This window comes from Ictalurus punctatus, chromosome 15, assembly GCF_001660625.3.
Source record: "Ictalurus punctatus breed USDA103 chromosome 15, Coco_2.0, whole genome shotgun sequence".
NCBI lineage: Eukaryota > Metazoa > Chordata > Actinopteri > Siluriformes > Ictaluridae > Ictalurus > Ictalurus punctatus.
Genome location: NC_030430.2, coordinates 4290853 through 4308412, shown reverse-complemented (window position 1 = coordinate 4308412; position 17560 = coordinate 4290853). Strand labels below are relative to the sequence as shown.

Here is a 17560-nt window from a genome sequence, read left to right as displayed (position 1 = left end):
GATGCAAAGCAGCCCCGGAGCATCACCGAGCCACCACCATGCTCGACTGTGGACAGAGTGTTCTTCCTTAATTCTTCGTCCTCCAGACATACCGCTGATCCATCGTGCCGAAAAGTTCCAGTTTGTTTCATCGCTCCACAGAACAGAATCCCAAAACTTCTGTGGCTTATTTATATAAGTTTGAGCGACTTTTCTTGTGCTTTTGGGTCAGTAGTGGTGAACATCTTGGAGTTCTAGCATGGGAAACCTTCTGCGTTTAGTACACGACTTACTGTGCTCACTGAAACCTCAGTGCCTGTTGCCTCCAAGTTTTGCTGCAGGTCTTTTGCAGTCACTCAGGTGTGCTTGAGACAGCACCAGCTTTGCATATTTGTGCTGCTGTGAATTCTATTCAGGGAGTTGAATAATTTTGAAACTGGAGAAGTCATCATAAGTTGCATTTTCAGTTGAATTTGGGGAAACCACCTGAAGCATTCGTTGTGTTGAACTATTTCAATTGCTTTTGCTTGATTTGTTCATTGCAAACTTTCAAATTTTCAAAGTGGATGACAGTAAATGATATAAATCACATAAATGACAGTGCAATTAATTAGGAATACATATCATTTTAAGAATATATCCAGAATAAGTTTATTCAAATAAAGCAGAAATGTCATTGATTTTTTGCCAACAAGTAAACTTACTTGTTTTAACAGCCTCATGGCACTTAGAAAATATTTTGAAGCCATAATCATTATCTATGCACTTGGCAGAAGACTTCAGAAAAATGAATATATTAAAAGACCATATGGATGATTTCATGTTTATGCATGGGTTTCCTCCTGGTTCTCTGGTTTCTTTCCATCTCCAAAAACAAACAAACAAATAAATAAATGCCAGTAGATGGATTGGCTATTCTAAGTTACCCCTATATGTGATGAGTGTGTGAATTAATGTGTGCAAAGTGCCTTGAGATGGATTGGCATCTCATCCGGAGTGAATTCCCATCTTGAATCTAGTATTCAGACTCTGGATCCACGGTGACCCTGAGAAGGAGAAAACGCTTACTGCAGATGAATAAATAAATAAGTTATTATTGTGGTACTGAGGATGTTTTTTTGTGTGTGGCCTGTGACACTCGTATAATCGGTTATAAGGATATGAGGTGATTTATTTTTATTTTTTTGGGGCAGAAACATGTGCGGCATCATGTACACAAAAATAAGAGGAGAAACACGAATATCCACATATTCTAGTTAGCTTTGCTGAGTTACCTGATGAATATAATACCAGATGGCATTAATAAAAGTGAATGAATAAAATTTCTGACAAGCTCAAAGCAAAAACATATTTGAACATGGATGTACATACACGTGGATGTAATGTTCAGATAAAGAAAGAAAGTCTCTCCTCTTGCGAGCCAGGGGATGAAAAACAAGCCTGAAGAATCTATTTGTTTGGCGTGTAGGTTGTATAAGTAAAAATGCCTCTTTCTTGAACTATTTAACAGGATATGATCTCAACTAACAAAATCCCGCCTTGATCCGAGCAGCCTCAATGTCCTTCATGACCTGCACCTAACACGACCCACATTAAGCAAAGTACAGGCTGGATTGGCCAAATCTGAGGTTTGTGCAGGGCCCAGGCTCAAATCTGCAGCCATGTGACTTACAAGAAGGGGAAGAAGACCCCCTCCCACTCCCCATCTCCCTCTCTCACCATCTCTCTCTGAGAGGGCTCTTTTTCCAGGAAAGGGGCCCGGTAGACAGGCGCATTCAGGGGCCTGCGCCGGGGAGAGCCTGGCTCATTGAGAAAAACAACAACACTGAGGGGAGGTGGGAAGACTCTCCTTCCTTGCATAAGAGGAGAGAGAGAGAGAGAGAGAGAGAGAGAGAGAGAGAGAGAGAGAACTACCAACCCTTTTACCCACTGCCACCAGGCTCAAAAAACCCGTCTGTCTACTCTACACACAGCGCCACACCCTACAGTGAAGTTCAGTGAATTTCCCCAGCTGTATCTGTGAGATCTTTAGACAGAAGTGTCAAAAGCAAGACAGTGTGTTTCATAAAAACAAAGTACTTGCCATGTATTAATACAGCAGGCGTGTGCAGGAACGTATTCAAGCCCAGGCTAAGCATAGGTGACACATTTTGTGATCACTGAGGCCTACTGTGAGTGTAAGCAAGTTTTTATATCTTGATGGGGACCAAATGTCTTCACAAGGATATTAATATTTGACGGTTTTGACATTTGGCTGGTCCCCATGAGGGGACATTAAAAAAAAAATTAAAATAAGAGCCAAAATGTTTTCTTTTGTTTATTGAGATTAAGGTTAGGTTTGGATTTAGGTGTAGGCATAGCATTAATTATCTCTCTCTCTCTCTCTCTCTCTCTCTCTCTCTCTCTCTCTCTCTCTGTGTGTGTGTGTGTGTGTGTGTGTGTGTGTGTGTGTGTGTGTGTGTGTTTTAAAACATTGCTGACACTTGGGTGCCACCTTGTGGCATTAGACAGAAACTGAGTTTAAACTGTTATTTGAATGAATATATTCACTATAAAGGCCATGACATGGAAGACCAAATCATTAAGCCTGTTTGTTAATTATTACTTTGTGCGTGTTCACTTTTATAGATCTGTGTTTACTTTGCATTCCTAAAATGCAGCCTGGAGGCAGTATGCAGCGGCACTGAGCGTCGAGTAAAACTCCGGTCCAAACACATTTAAGTGCAGCTCCTCTCCAAACAAGAACAATTAAGATGTTAATGTAATCTTTAATCATCATGCAGGCCAAGCTTTTCAGTTCTGTTTATTATTATTATTATTTTCATTCATTCGTACGTTTATTTATTCATCCATCCATCCATTTTCTACACTGCTTATCCTAGAGCCTGGAGCCTATCCCAGGGAGCATTGGGCACAAGGCGGGGTACACCCTGGACAGGGTGCCAGTCCATCGCAGGGCACAATCACACAATCACATACACATTCACACACCCATTCATACACTTTGGACATGCCAGTCAGCCTACCATGCATGTCTTTGGACTGGGGGAGGAAACCGGAGTACCTGGAGGAAACCCCCGCAGCATGGGGAGAACATGCAAACTCAGCGCACACAAGGTAGTGGTGGGAATTGAACCCCCAACCCTGAAGGTGTGAGGAAAACGGACCCTTATTTATTCATCAATACATTAATTAATATGGAGCCCGGGCTCAATAAATTCATGATCAGCTCCCGGGAATGAATCGACCCTCTCATGTTTTCTGTGGACTGCTAGAGCTGTGAAATTGACCAAATTGCACATCTCATCACAATTCTACTAGCAGTTAAATATTATGGAGTGTTTCTCTGTGAGAACTGGCAGAATGAAGTAAAGATGTGTCATCAACTGTGTAATGAAACGTATGGTTTTTATTTATTTATTTGTTTCTCCCCAATTTGGTCACCTCCCAATTCCCACCCAGAACTGGAATACATCCTTAATGTGCCTCAGTTAGACCTGACTATGAGATGTCAGACTTGATGGAAAGTTGATATAATTGTGTAACCATTCACTGACACTATTACTGCAATATCATCCTGTACCCAGGAGGCAACGTGGGACGATGCTCAGAGGTCAACCGAAATGAAAACCCGTGAGCAAGATAGAATTAACTCGAGCATGTTCAACAGATCTGAGCATCTGTGGAAGACGGGCACCGACGTCCCAAAGCCAGTTCAGCCACAGGACACCATGGAAGTCCTGGATAAGGTAATGTAGAGAGCTCTTAATTCTTAGCAAGCGAGTGATGATTAAGAAGAATCTTTATGTACGGTTTCATGCAAGTGTTTTTATCAATTTCTGAAAGCAAATAATCAAACAGAGTGAAATTCTCCAATGAAGTATTCATTTAAACTGCTACATCTGACACATTTTATAAATACTTATGTTGATTAATATGTATTGTCCCTATTAAAGGACATCTCTTCCCACCAGGTTTAGTGTCTGTAGCAGCTGTAAAAGTGAAAATATGTCCCAGAAGTGAATGGAAGAAAATATTACACAATTCATACAGGTGCATCTCAAAAAATTTGAATATCCTGACATTCATTTTCCCCCATAATTTAATTTCTTTAACTTTCCTATATTCTACATACATTGCACACAAAGTGAAATATTTCAAGCCTTTTTTTTTCTCTCATTTTAATCTCGATTACAGCTTGCAGCTCACGCAAATCAAAAATCCAGTATCTCAAAATATTAGAATCAAGAATTTATAATACAGAAAGGTGTTAAAAAGCCTAACTGACAACAAATGCTGCTGCACGTTGAAATATATCATGTTTGATACCATTACCTTACATTCCAGTGACAAGAATAGACAATTTATATGAAAAGATCATATTGCCACATGACTTAAATTTTATTTATTTTGTTTCATTTTTTACCATGAACAGAATAGAGGCAAAAGTCTTAAATCAATTTATACAGCATTGTTTAAACACATAAAACCCAAGACATTCAGCAGCTGAGAGAAAATGTGGGCACACAGCTGAAAGAAACAGCTTTAAATCAAACATTTACACAGGACAAAGGCATCATATTGTACAAACATGGCTTCATCAACTCATATCATGCACAAGATGGTAATAAATTAGTCGAGAGAGAGCATACTTTATAAGAATAGAATCAAATGCAAAGCAAAACTCTCAGAGAAGAATGGGGGAACCTATTAATTATTACTTAAACTATACTTGTAAAAATGTAAGAAAATACTATTTATATAATAATACTAATAATAATGTGTTTGATATAATCCATCAATGCACCCAAATTTTACAATAAATGGCAACAGACTTCATTTTAAGTATAAAATTTTAGTCTTGGGAAGAAGCAAAAAGAAATCTTTTGCTTTGCATTTGATTCAAGGGATTTACATGAAAGTTAATGCACACGAGATCCATGGGAGGTATTATAGTCTCACAGTACCAGTGAAGTTACCAGAGTCACTGAGCTGCTAATTTTATTTAGACCAGCTTGTTCTGGGTATGTCCCTGTTCAGTCAAAACATCTGGAGAATCCATAATCCCTTCTTCTCAGAGGAATATGAAGGAGGCGAGTGGGTGGGTATGCTATGACTGTATAATTACCCAACAATAATCTTGTTAATAACTGCTCATTTATACAGTGCAAATAGAAACACCGGCCATACGGGGGGGTGGGGGGTGGGGTCTTTTCTTGTGAATTAAGAAAATGCACATACATATATAATAAAACTAAATAACTAGACATCTTGAGTGCAACAATTTGAGAAGTTTTCTTTCTTTAAAAAAAAAAAAAAAAAAAAAAAAAAATACATACCAGTGTTACAGTTTGACTTTTTTTGGCATTACTGTTCTTTTATCGTGTTAGCCCTTGAACTCTGGAAACAGCAGGTGTCCACGGGTCAAGGGCATGTCCTTGTGAAAATCAAACGTTTAAATATCATAGCATTTTTCAAGAATATTATTTACATTTCACATGAAAAGGCTTCATCCATTTTTTTTTACAAATCTTCTCCCCCTCTCTCTCACTTCCTCTCTCTCTCTCCCCTCTCCGCAAAGAGGCACCAAAAGACATGGTTATACCTAAAAGCAATTATTTTATTCCCCTCATAAAAAATAACTTCATTAATCAGCACTTCAGTAAAAGCAGCTGGAACAGACAGCAGATTCTGATGGTGATGCATGAAAATATTAAAAGAGGAACATCAGAAAATTCTGAATGCATTACAGTGAGACATTAACATTCTAAATGCTGCTTCAAGCATCCATACAAACACACATGGACACACTCACTCTCCAATGAGCCAATCAGATCCCTAGGAAGCGAACCCATATGCGATCCTGTAAGGAGTGTGTGTACTGTTTAATTGTTGGGCAAAATAAAGGTTTCTCTTTATAGAATCGGGGAGAACGTCCTAAAACTCCTCATGTACATTGCGGGCATAATCCATGAATTTGCTGCCGGTAAAGTACTCGCTGTATTTAAGGATCTCCTCCAGTTCTAGGTTGTGGTTCTGGTTCTCGTCGGCAACAGCGATCATCTGCTTGGCCTCGTTAAGAGCGTTGTACTCGTTCATGGGGTCCATGTATTCCTGCGGAAGAGAAACAGTGTTAGGGAATGCTGGGTAGAACTGAAAAATGGCATGCTTAAACCTAGAGGGTTTGGTGTGTGGGGAAAGTCGGCCAACCTCAAGCTCTTCCATGGTGACAATGCCGTTGTGGTTGGCGTCGATGACCTCCTCAAACTCCTTCTTCCTCTCACGAACCCAGTCGTCATCAATGTCCTGACCCTGCTGGTTCTCCACCGTGCCCATGGGCAGAGAGATGAACTCGGACAGCGTCAGTTCTTTGTCTCCATCTTGATCTGACATAAAACGTTCGTTTTACAGAAAGGGTTTACTTACATCTTAAACGTTAAGTAAACACTATACAGTACATTTTTCCATATTAGGGATTAAACAGGCTAACTTAAGAGTGTACACTACCGGTCAAAAGTTTAAAACACACGCGTTCTTTATTTTTACCCCCCGACACACATTTTATAATAATAATAATAATAATAATAATAATAAAAATAAAGTCATCAAAACTCAAATGGAACTAGGGGAATTATGTTGTGATAAAACATCCAAAATAAATCAAAATAATTTCATACTTTAGCATCTTCAAAGTCGACGCCCTTTTTGTCTAGAATTTCCAGAAATGTATTCTTGGCATTTTCAGTATTAAAGCAGTTCCCACCTACGCCAGACACTTATCACCTGCTTTTTGAGATATTTCACTCAGAGTCGTCCATTTAAAAAAAAAAAAAAGATTTTTTTTTTGTAAATAAAATGTTAGTTTTCTAATGAAATAAGTGAAAGCTGTTGGAACGATTATATCTTTGTCTACAACATTGATTTCAAACATTTAATCACACACCTTCAGATCAAAAGGTTTTTAAGATCATGACAAACGTTTCAGTCGAGTGTCCACAAACTTTTGACCAGTGGTGTATAAGGTTGCTCAATGTGACATGACAAAAATAAGATCATGATACTTGAGAACATTTCTATGATACAAGATGTGCATTGCAATATATAATTTAGCTACAGTGAGGGAAAAAAGTATTTGATCCCCTGTTGATTTTGTACGTTTGCCCACTGACAAAGAAATCATCATTCTATAATTTTAATGGTAGATTTATTTGAACAGTGAGAGACAGAATAACAAGAAAATCCAGAAAAACGCACGTCAAAAATGTTATAAATTGATTTGCATTTTAATGAGGGAAATAAGTATTTGACCCCTCTGCAAAACATGACTTGGTACTTGGTGGCAAAACCATTGTTGGCAATCACAGAGGTCAGACGTTTCTTGTAGTTGGCCACCAGGTTTGCACACATCTCAGGAGGGATTTTGTCCCACTCCTCTTTGCAGATCTTCTCCAAGTCATTAAGGTTTCGAGGCTGACGTTTGGCAACTCGAACCTTCGACTCCCTCCACAGATTTTCCATGGGATTAAGGTCTGGAGACTGGCTAGGCCACTCCAGGACCTTAATGTGCTTCTTCTTGAGTCACTCCTTTGTTGCCTTGGCCGTGTGTTTTGGGTCATTGTCATGCTGGAATACCCATCCACGACCCATTTTCAATGCCCTGGCTGAGGGAAGGAGGTTCTCACCCAAGATTTGACGGTACATGGCCCCGTCCATCGTCCCTTTGATGCGGTGAAGTTGTCCTGTCCCCTTAGCAGAAAAACACCCCCAAAGCATAATGTTTCCACCTCCATGTTTGACGGTGGGGATGGTGTTCTTGGGGTCATAGGCAGCATTCCTCCTCCTCAACAGCGAGTTGAGTTGATGCCAAAGAGCTCCAATTTGGTCTCATCTGACCACAACACTTTCACCCAGTTGTCCTCTGAATCATTCAGATGTTCATTGGCAAACTTCAGACGGGCATGTATATGTGCTTTCTTGAGCAGCGGACCTTGCGGGTGCTGCAGGATTTCAGTCCTTCACGGCGTAGTGTGTTACCAATTGTTTTCTTGGTGACTATGGTCCCAGCTGCCTTGAGATCATTGACAAGATCCTCCCGTGTAGTTCTGGGCTGATTCCTCACTGTTCTCATGATCAATGCAACTCCACGAGGTGAGATCTTGCATGGAGCCCCAGGCCGAGGGAGATCGACAGTTCTTTTGTGTTTCTTCCATTTACGAATAATCGCACCAACTGTTGTCACCTTCTCACCAAGCTGCTTGGCAATGGTCTTGTAGCCCATTCCAGACTTGTGTAGGTCTACAATCTTGTCCCTGACATCCTTGGAGAGCTCTTTGGTCTTGGCCATGGTGGAGAGTTTGGAATCTGATTGATTGATTGCTTCTGTGGACAGGTGTCTTTTATACAGGTAACAAACTGATATTAGGAGCACTCCCTTTAAGAGTGTGCTCCTAATCAGCTCGTTACCTGTATAAAAGACACCTGGGTGCCAGAAATCTTTCTGATTGAGAGGGAGTCAAATACTTATTTCCCTGATTAAAATGCTAATCAATTTATAACATTTTTGACATGCGTTTTTCTGGATTTTTTTGTTGTTATTCTGTCTCTCACTGTTCAAATAAATCTACCATTAAAATTATAGACTGATCATTTCTTTGTCAGTGGGCAAACGTACAAAATCAGCAGGGGATCAAATACTTTTTTCCCCTCACTGTAAATCCATTTCGTACATTGTGAACAATGTTTCCTAGACTGCTCAGCACACAGGTTGTGCATTTTCATAAGATCAATAACCAAGCTCATAACCTACATTGACATATTTTAATGCCAGTATTGTGAAAGTCTCCGTTTCAAATTGAAAAAAATTTGACTTTTCAAGCCGTGTAAATAAATTTCACCCGGATATCAAACGTATCCGTACATGAACCTCATGTGGTTAGCGTGTTGATTTATGTAGCACCATGGTCCTAGAGGAACGTTGTTTCATTTCACTGTACCAACTGTATATTTTTGAAATGACAATAAAACCACTTGAACATGTCGAGTGCAAGAAAAAGACACTGTACTGTCATGCCTACCCAGGTCTCTGATGATCTCCTTGACCATGTATTTGAGCATGCCTCTGCTGTGCTCTGGGTGAAGGAAGGAGAGAAACTCCTCCTCGTTCAGCAACTGGTCTGCTGGAGGGTTATCGGCCTGGAACCAGCGGTCCTTCAGACTTTCCAGTATCTCCTGGGCTGTGGAAATACAACAAACCGACTCGCCTCCATCATACTGAATGAGTCCTCCAAGTGGAATCTCTACACTCATTTTCGGCATGGCTTCAATTTTGACACGACAGACGGGATAACTACATGCCTCTCAAATGAGCTCAGGAAATCGAGCATAAAGAAAAAGTGAAGACGATCTCACTAAACAACTACACCGCATGACGCGTCTGTAAACATGAGTGATCATTTCACTTACTTTCCTCATCCACTTTAAGCTCTTCGTTATTTTTTATCTTCTCAGCCACCTCCTTCTCATTGAAGCCTTTGCTGGCCAAAAACTTCACCCGGTACTCATCCCACGTCACATGTCCTGAGAGAGGAACAATGCGATTGGATAAGGTTAAAAAAAAATCAAAGTAGCATGGCAGACCCTTGTTATTTGAATAGTTAAATAATAAGTAAATGAACTATTGTTGAGTACGACGGCAGGGGAGGGGAAATATATAGAGAACAAAATGGTCAAAGCGCATTTTAAAGACATTAATAATGGGAAAAATTTCACTCAAATATTCGCATCTCATTGATATAATTATTAACCAAGCTTACCATCTCCATCTGGATCGACAGCACGGAAATTAAGTTTGTTCTCTTTCACCGCCTCTTGGAAGTGCTCTTCAGTTTTCTCCATGATCCAGCGCTGGAGCTCTTTAGCGCTGACACTTCTGTCCTTATTGATATCAACTCTAACGAAAAAATAGATAATAAGTAGACAAAACTTAACTTAAAGACAACATAATTCGGTGGCGTATTAATCCAGACATTGGATTAAAATTGTCTGAGACAGCACACACACAATGATACAAAAACAGATTTCTAGTCTGAAAGTTCTTAAGGTATAAATAACTTACTTGCTAAAAATTTCAATTAATTTCTTGCGGTTCTTCTTGGGCTCGGAGTCTTCATCAAACTCCTCCATCTCCTTTCCCAAAAACACTTCTTGATGGAAGTCCTTGTTCAGGTGGCCATCCATTTCCATTTTAACACCATTTAGGTGGTCAGGAGGAAGGATCTCGTTGTCTTCCTTACCGGTGGCATGTTTGTTTCTGTGGACTGATATGTTTGCGGGTCGTGTTTGGACATCCATGATCAAAATCACAAACAGGGCAAAGAACACCGCTCCACGGTGCCCTGTCCGAACTCCTCTTGTACTGGGCATGACTGCAAGCTTACACTTCAGGTGGAAATACTACAGGCAGAAAACACAATTTGGGTCACGTCAATCATTCATCAATCGATGACATGATCTCACGATTCATCGTGATTGGTTTTGTCCACTTGGGACCACAACAACCTTTGAAGAAAGCCTTAATCTTAATGGCGTCACACCATACATCACCGAAAAACTTGATTCCTGATATGTATATCCGATATGGCCATTAGTATGTGGACACCCGACCCCCACACTCATATGTGGGTCTTCCTCAAACCGTTGTCATGAAGTTTGAAGCTCTTTGTATGTTGTATATAATTAAAATTCCTCTTCAATGGAACTAAGAGGTCCAAACCTGTTCCGGCATCACAGTGGTTTACCAAAGTTGAAGTGGAAGAACTGAAGTGACGGAGAGCCCTGACCTCGACTCCACTGAACACTTCTGGGATGGACAGGAACAGCAACTGCACCCTCCTCACACAACATCAGTGCCTGAACTCATTAATGACTAATTAATTAATTAACTCATGTGGCTGAATGAGCACAAATTCCCACAACGACATGCCAAAATCTAGTGGAAAGCCTTCCTAGAAGAGTGGAAGTACTCATACGAACAAAAGGGGAATAAATCTAGAACGGGATATTCAACAAGCACATATGGGTGCGATTGGTCAGGTGTCCACAAACTATTGGGCATATAGTGCATGACAATTTCCTTTATAAACCTTAACTAGACTAGTTGGTGTTCCTTTAGAACACTAACTAGAGTGGAATGCATGAAACCACACTGTATTTTTAAAACTGTTCCTTAAAATCAATTTTATTTTCTATATTGAGAGAGAGAAAAAAAAAATTCTACATTACTACACTGTATTCATGAAATTTTACATGTTCACTCCTATCCCTGATTAGAAGGATATTACAGAAGAATTTCGCAAAACGTTGATTATTGCTGGATTTTAGGATGTGACGATGAGGACATGTTCTCACCGGTTAATCGACAACACTGCTAATACCGGTATCACCATGTGTGAGAGTGTGCGAGAGCGAGTGAGCGTTCGTGCGTGCCAGAGCGAGAGAGCGTGCGTGTGTCCGTGCCAGAGCGAGCGAGCGTGCGAGATTTAAATCGCTTATGAATGCCCGTGCGGCTGTGCACATTTCACTTTCACTTTCGAATTAACGCAATTCGTGGCAGCATCTGCCTGAATGGTGGGTGCATCATTATTCCTAATGAAAAACACAACAACTACGAAACAGTACAATAACAAACTCGCTTGTATTAAACATAGAACTTTTTAAACCAAATCCTCCGCCATCGTCTTGCCAGTCAGCTCGCCTCACTCTCACTCATACTAAATGAAATAGGACTCCTGCTGATCTGTGCTGCGACTCGGACTCATTCGGCTCATGCTGAATTGAGCAGACGCGTCCAGTTGTTAATGGTGGAGTCATTTCTCTAACTGTACTAAAATATTTTTATTACTATAAAACGGCAAAACGACGGTAGGCGAGTGATGTGCAGCCCGAACACCATGCAACACCGGGAACACCAACTATTACAGCAAGCCTACTGGATTTACATGAGATTTTATATTGAAAATGGCATAAAAGGTAATAATGTGTGGGAAGATAATGAGCTGCTGGTGTAAAGCAAAGCTGCGTTCACACCATCTCATAATTACGCAATTCAGACTTGTAAAAAGTGCTTGCGTCCCTGTACAACTTGTAAACTAGGAATTTTCTGAGAGCTCTAACGTCATGTATAAAGACTAAAAATGACAGCTTCAGCAGTAAAAGGTAGTCTCCTAATATTTCTCTGTAATAATTAGTCAAACTGACTATCATTAAATGTCTTAATAATGCAAGATTAATTTGAAAATTAACAAAAAGTTCTTGGAGTTGTTGTTTAGGTTTGCGTACCTACATATACATACCAACGTCTGCGTTGTTAATAAACATGTTACTGTTACCTGATGTGCTTTCGGTCTTCTTCAATATTTAACAACAGCATAAAACGTGATTGAACGTAGTCATGATCGTATTTTGCGGTCGTCAACATCATCTCACACGGATTCATTTTGGCATACAGAAACGCAGTCCGAGGACACGAACAGCTCTGAGTAGAACGTCCGGGTTGTCATCTAATAATTACGGTAATTCTGACATGGTGTGAACTCGGACCAAGAGCTGGCCCAGGGGGCGGGGCATACATGTACTAAAGAAGATTTAACTGGACCAACACAAGACTAGTACAGGATGAGTCATCACATTTGATCATCATACTCCAGGAAGTGACAAGCTATCAATTTTAAACCAGAATATCTCCAAAACAATTTTAAGAATATTTCTTTTTCTGGATATACTGTAATATTTTGACTTCAGGAGTAAACTACTTATGCACATTTAATAAGATAAAGCCTTATTTGCACAAATAAATATACATTTTTGAAAAAGTTCCAGTACAAAAATACATAGCAATGAACTGGCAGTATACATATACATACACACATACACCTGAATGAATACCTTAAATATAAAGAGTGCACGGTGACTATAATATACACTGTCACCAGTAAAATATTCATATTAATGAAGATAATAAGCCACAATATTATGTTATACTTTATTAGTCCACTTTTAAACTGAAAATAATCCACACTGGCCTGAAACAGAAACTCGCCCAAGATGACCTGACTAACTATGCTAGCTAACTTGTTTTATCCAGCTAACGTTAAATAGCGTAACCCGACGATAACCAGGAGTTAATAATAAAAAGCTAAAGGTTTAAAACACACTCAATTAGCAAGCACCACAGTTCAATAATATTAGCCAGCTAGCTCGCTTGCCAAACAAATGCTAGCGCCTTCCTCATTAGCACTAGCTTAGCCGCTAGCTCCCGTGAATATAACGAGTGTGCGCGTGATTAAAAACGAGCCACGTACCTGTTCAATGGACCGGTATCTCTGAAATACTGCTCTGAAACCCAAACACGGTTCTGACTCTCAACCTTCCACTAGTTCAATCAAACACGTCGCATGATGAAGTTTACAGATGGGCTACTTCCTGTTGACGTGGCCAGCGGCGGATAGCGCTCAGACCAATGACTGTGAAACACACGCACACGGAGAGCACCGCCTTCTGATTGAGAAAGCGACAATGGGCCAGTCCCAAATGCACACTTGCTCCCTTCATAACCACCCTTCGTGGAATACGTCACAAGGACTTCTACACTCATCGTGAGTGGACTACGTGTCCAGCAGGGAGCGATTTGAGATACAACAATAATCGGATTGATTCCCTTCTACCTACAGTGGTTCTGGAATGTTTGTGAGCCCTTTAGAATTTGATATATTTCTACATAAATATGACTTCCCCCCTCACAGATATGTAATAATGGATCATTTTCCTCAATAAATATATGACCAAGTATAATATTTTGTCTCATTTATTTAATTGGATTCTCTTTACCTACTTTTAGGGACTGGTGTGAAAATTTGATGATTTGCCACTGCCACAAAATTCACATGTATCCATTCAAAACTAATGCTTTCATAATGATGAATGAACTGTCATGGAAATTACTCATTTTTACAATTTTGTTCTTGTTCATGTTCATCTGAGGATAACGCCTAAGAAGGCCATGTCATGTCACTGAGATCAGTACAGAATGTTTATCTGCTTACAGACACAAACATGTTCTTCTGCTCAAGGTTCATCTGTCCAAGATCCTAAAACAAAACCTGTTTGAACTGCCTCAAACTACTTCTTATCGGTACACAGAATTATGTCATGCTCTGCGTTTCATAAATATATATAGTAGTGGTTCAGCACAAGCACTTCAGAGCTCTCTCATTATTCTATCCTGCTTTATTCCATCCTGCATTAACCATCTTTCTGTAATAAACCTCTTTACCTTCAGAGGACGAGTCTACGAGTGTTGTCTAATTTCCACGACAGTTTGGCATCTCCTGGCAGGGCTGCGCGAGTCTTTTCAGCTTTTCTGGACAACAAGCAAACTGGAGGACGTTCGAAGAAAAGTTTCACCCTGAAATCCGTGTTGACACGCAGGCGGGTTTGCCCTTTGTTGTACAGAGCGAAAGACCGATGCAGCCTTACCACTGACCGGTAGAAATAATCAAAAAAACAGCCTTAAGGTAAATACGAATTTTATAAAGTCATTGTGTATTGCTGTCTGTATGGAAGGGAGTCAGTGATATAAGAAATGCGTGTATTACACTGAAACGGTATTACACATATATATATATGTAGAGAGAGAGAGAGAGAGAGAGAGAGAGAGAGAGAGAGAGAGAGATAATAACGGTAAAAATATTTGCTAACAGAAAGAGTCCTTTTCGAGGAATAAATAAGTAAAGAGAGTACTTATTAGGAAGTGCAAGAGGTGCAGAATTTTTACGGCAGATTATTATCAAGTGGCCCCATTGACTCATTCCATCAGACCAGCGGTACATGATATATTTGGCAAATTTAATGCACACGTAAATTTGACTGAGATAAACACACACACACACACACACACACACACACACACACACACACACACACACACACACACACACACACACACACACACTTATCCTTAGCTCTAACTCAGGTATATATTTCATTCATTTACTCATTTTCAGTAACTGCTTTATCCTGGTCAGGGTGGAGGTGGATCCAGAGTGTAGCCCGGGAACACCGGACATTAGGTGGGAATACACCCTGACTAGGACTGCAGTCCTGCAGTCACAAAGCATAATGCACACACATTTAAACATTCATTCACACCTAGCGGTAGATCATTTCACTTACTGGCATGTTGTTGTTGTTTTTTGTTTTTATTTGAGGTGGAAGGAAATCTTAGACTCCGCAGGAAAACCTACATGGACACAGGAAGAATATGTGAAATCGGGATCGAACCCAGGACCCTGGACCCTGGAGAGCAGCAACAGTACCGTGCCTGCCTAGTTAAATATTACCATCATGTTAACTCATTCGATTAATTAATTCTATAATTTGATGCATCTAACAAGCTTTAGCCATGTCCTCCCATCCTCTAAACCACAGGTTCCCAACCCTGGTCCTATCTGTCCTGTACATTTTGCTTAACTCCCAACACACCTGATTCAACTAATCAGATAATTCACTGGAAAACACACAAATGTGCAAGACCTGGGGGTTCTCTAGGCTTGGGAACATATGCTATAAGTGGATTGTGGTATCAGCTGTCGACTCTGGACTATGACACAGTGTATGGTATTTATGGATAGACTTATTACCTGGACACACAACTGTCTTGCCACACAGCATCCACGTACAGCACTTTATTAGTTTGTGTTCAGTCTGTGCTCAAGCCAAAGGGTGAGAAGGACTACTCTGTTCAGAAGAATAAGCATGTGAGTGGCATGGACTTAACTCCTGAATAACAGGTTTCAGCTGACCAAAGAAGTATTAAGAACTACAGTTTTATAATTCAATATATGGTCATTTTATTTACCATAAAAAGCATGATATATGAATTATTGTCACAGTAATCCAGATATTCTCCTATATATGTAAAGTGGCAGTAATCTGTATATTGTAAAATATGAATGTGAACAAGCAGGTCTGTGATTACATGTTAGAAATCTGACTACCTGACTAAGTCAAGCATGAGGAGCTGAGCAATATAAAATAAGTATAATTCAGTGTAACCTTTAAAAGATGTACTTACACATATTCCTTAAAAAAATATTTTAAGGTCATTTCTTTGTTTTGTTTTAATTTAACTGCTTTTATGCTCATTTCTTTCTTCTTTAAAAAAAAAATAAAAAAATCTTTATTGTAATTTATGTGGACTTTTCACGTCATCATTTAGATGGGAAAATGAAAATGTGAGTGTTATTCCATTTTTGTCACCAGAGGGAGCAAGAGTTCTGGCTTTAAAGTCTGTATACTTCCCTATGACACATTCAACCTACCGAACAGACACTATTTATACTGAATGACTGCTTTAATCCTTTAAACACTCAGACTACGTTTACTGGTCTTTTTGCTACTATGAATGCTTACCAAACAATTACGAATCAATAATTAAGTATGTAATCAGTAACATAATGAATCATGTATCATATCCTCACATCACTATAAACGTTCTGGATGTACAGAATCTAAATCTTTATTTTTCCAAATACAAGGAATAAGGAATTTATTTTCGAGGAGGTGTCAACATAATTTGAGAAGAATAAACAGACTTAAAAATATTTAGAAATATAAGAAATTTCTCTAGGACTGTATACCATATATTAAAATGACAGATACGTAGAATTGAAAGTATCACATTATAGACTAATAGCGTTAATATTAGCTTTTAACTTCTCTGTGTTAAAAATAAATAAATAAGTAAATAAATAAATAAATATATTTGAAATGGCTAACAAATTAAGTCAGCCCAGAGATCTCAGTATTGACATGTGTACTTGTTTACTCTTTGATTGGATCAAAAATATTCATTAATGTAATGAAGTTAATTGATAAAATAGAGAAAATCAAATAGATGCTAACAGAAAAATATAACGGTGATGTTTATGCCTAGTGGTCTATAGTGTGTTAAATGTCATTATACCACAGCGCTGTTGAGTTCTCCGATCTGATTTGTCAGATGGTGTTGATTAATTTTCTTTAACAGTAGCTCTGACAGTAGTACTGGCTGTAATTATAATCAGAGGTTTATATTAATGCACTCGTGTTATCGTTTCTATAGTAACAACTTGCACAGGGGCTGGTATGGTAATAATAAATGTTATTAATGTAATTTAACAAAGAAAACAGTTAAAGTTTTTGTAAGGAGATGTAAGGGTCCACGGTGGTTTAGCAGTTAGCCTCATACCTGTGTGTGCGGAGTTTGCATGTTCTCCCCGTGCTGCGGGGGTTTCCTCCGGGTACTCCGGTTTCCTCCCCCAGTCCAAAGACATGCATGGTAGGCTGATTGGCATGTCCAGAGTGTCTGTAGTGTGTGAATGGGCGTGTGAATGTGTATGTAATTGTGCTCTGTGATGGATTGGCACCCTGTCCAGGGTGTACCCCGTCTTGTGCCCGATGGTTCCCCGTGACGCTGTAGGATAAGCGGTATAGAAAATGTATGGAAGGAGTCTTCAGTGTCAGTGCTTTTGTATCAGTCAATTTG

The 17560-nt window shown here is 39.5% G+C and overlaps 1 protein-coding gene across 1 annotated transcript; it reads right to left on the bottom strand.

Annotated features, from left to right (window-relative positions):
- Positions 1–4359: 4359 nt before the first annotated feature.
- sdf4 (stromal cell derived factor 4) lies at positions 4360–13496 on the bottom strand. Its single transcript, XM_017487006.3, has 7 exons — positions 13338–13496; positions 10094–10431; positions 9792–9928; positions 9442–9555; positions 9054–9212; positions 6190–6365; positions 4360–6093 (listed from the first exon to the last, which is right to left on the bottom strand). Exons 2-7 carry the CDS (start codon positions 10399–10401, stop codon positions 5917–5919), a joined length of 1071 nt encoding a protein of 356 aa, XP_017342495.1. The 5' UTR covers positions 10402–10431; positions 13338–13496; the 3' UTR covers positions 4360–5916.
- Between the last annotated feature and the right edge of the window lie 4064 nt (positions 13497–17560).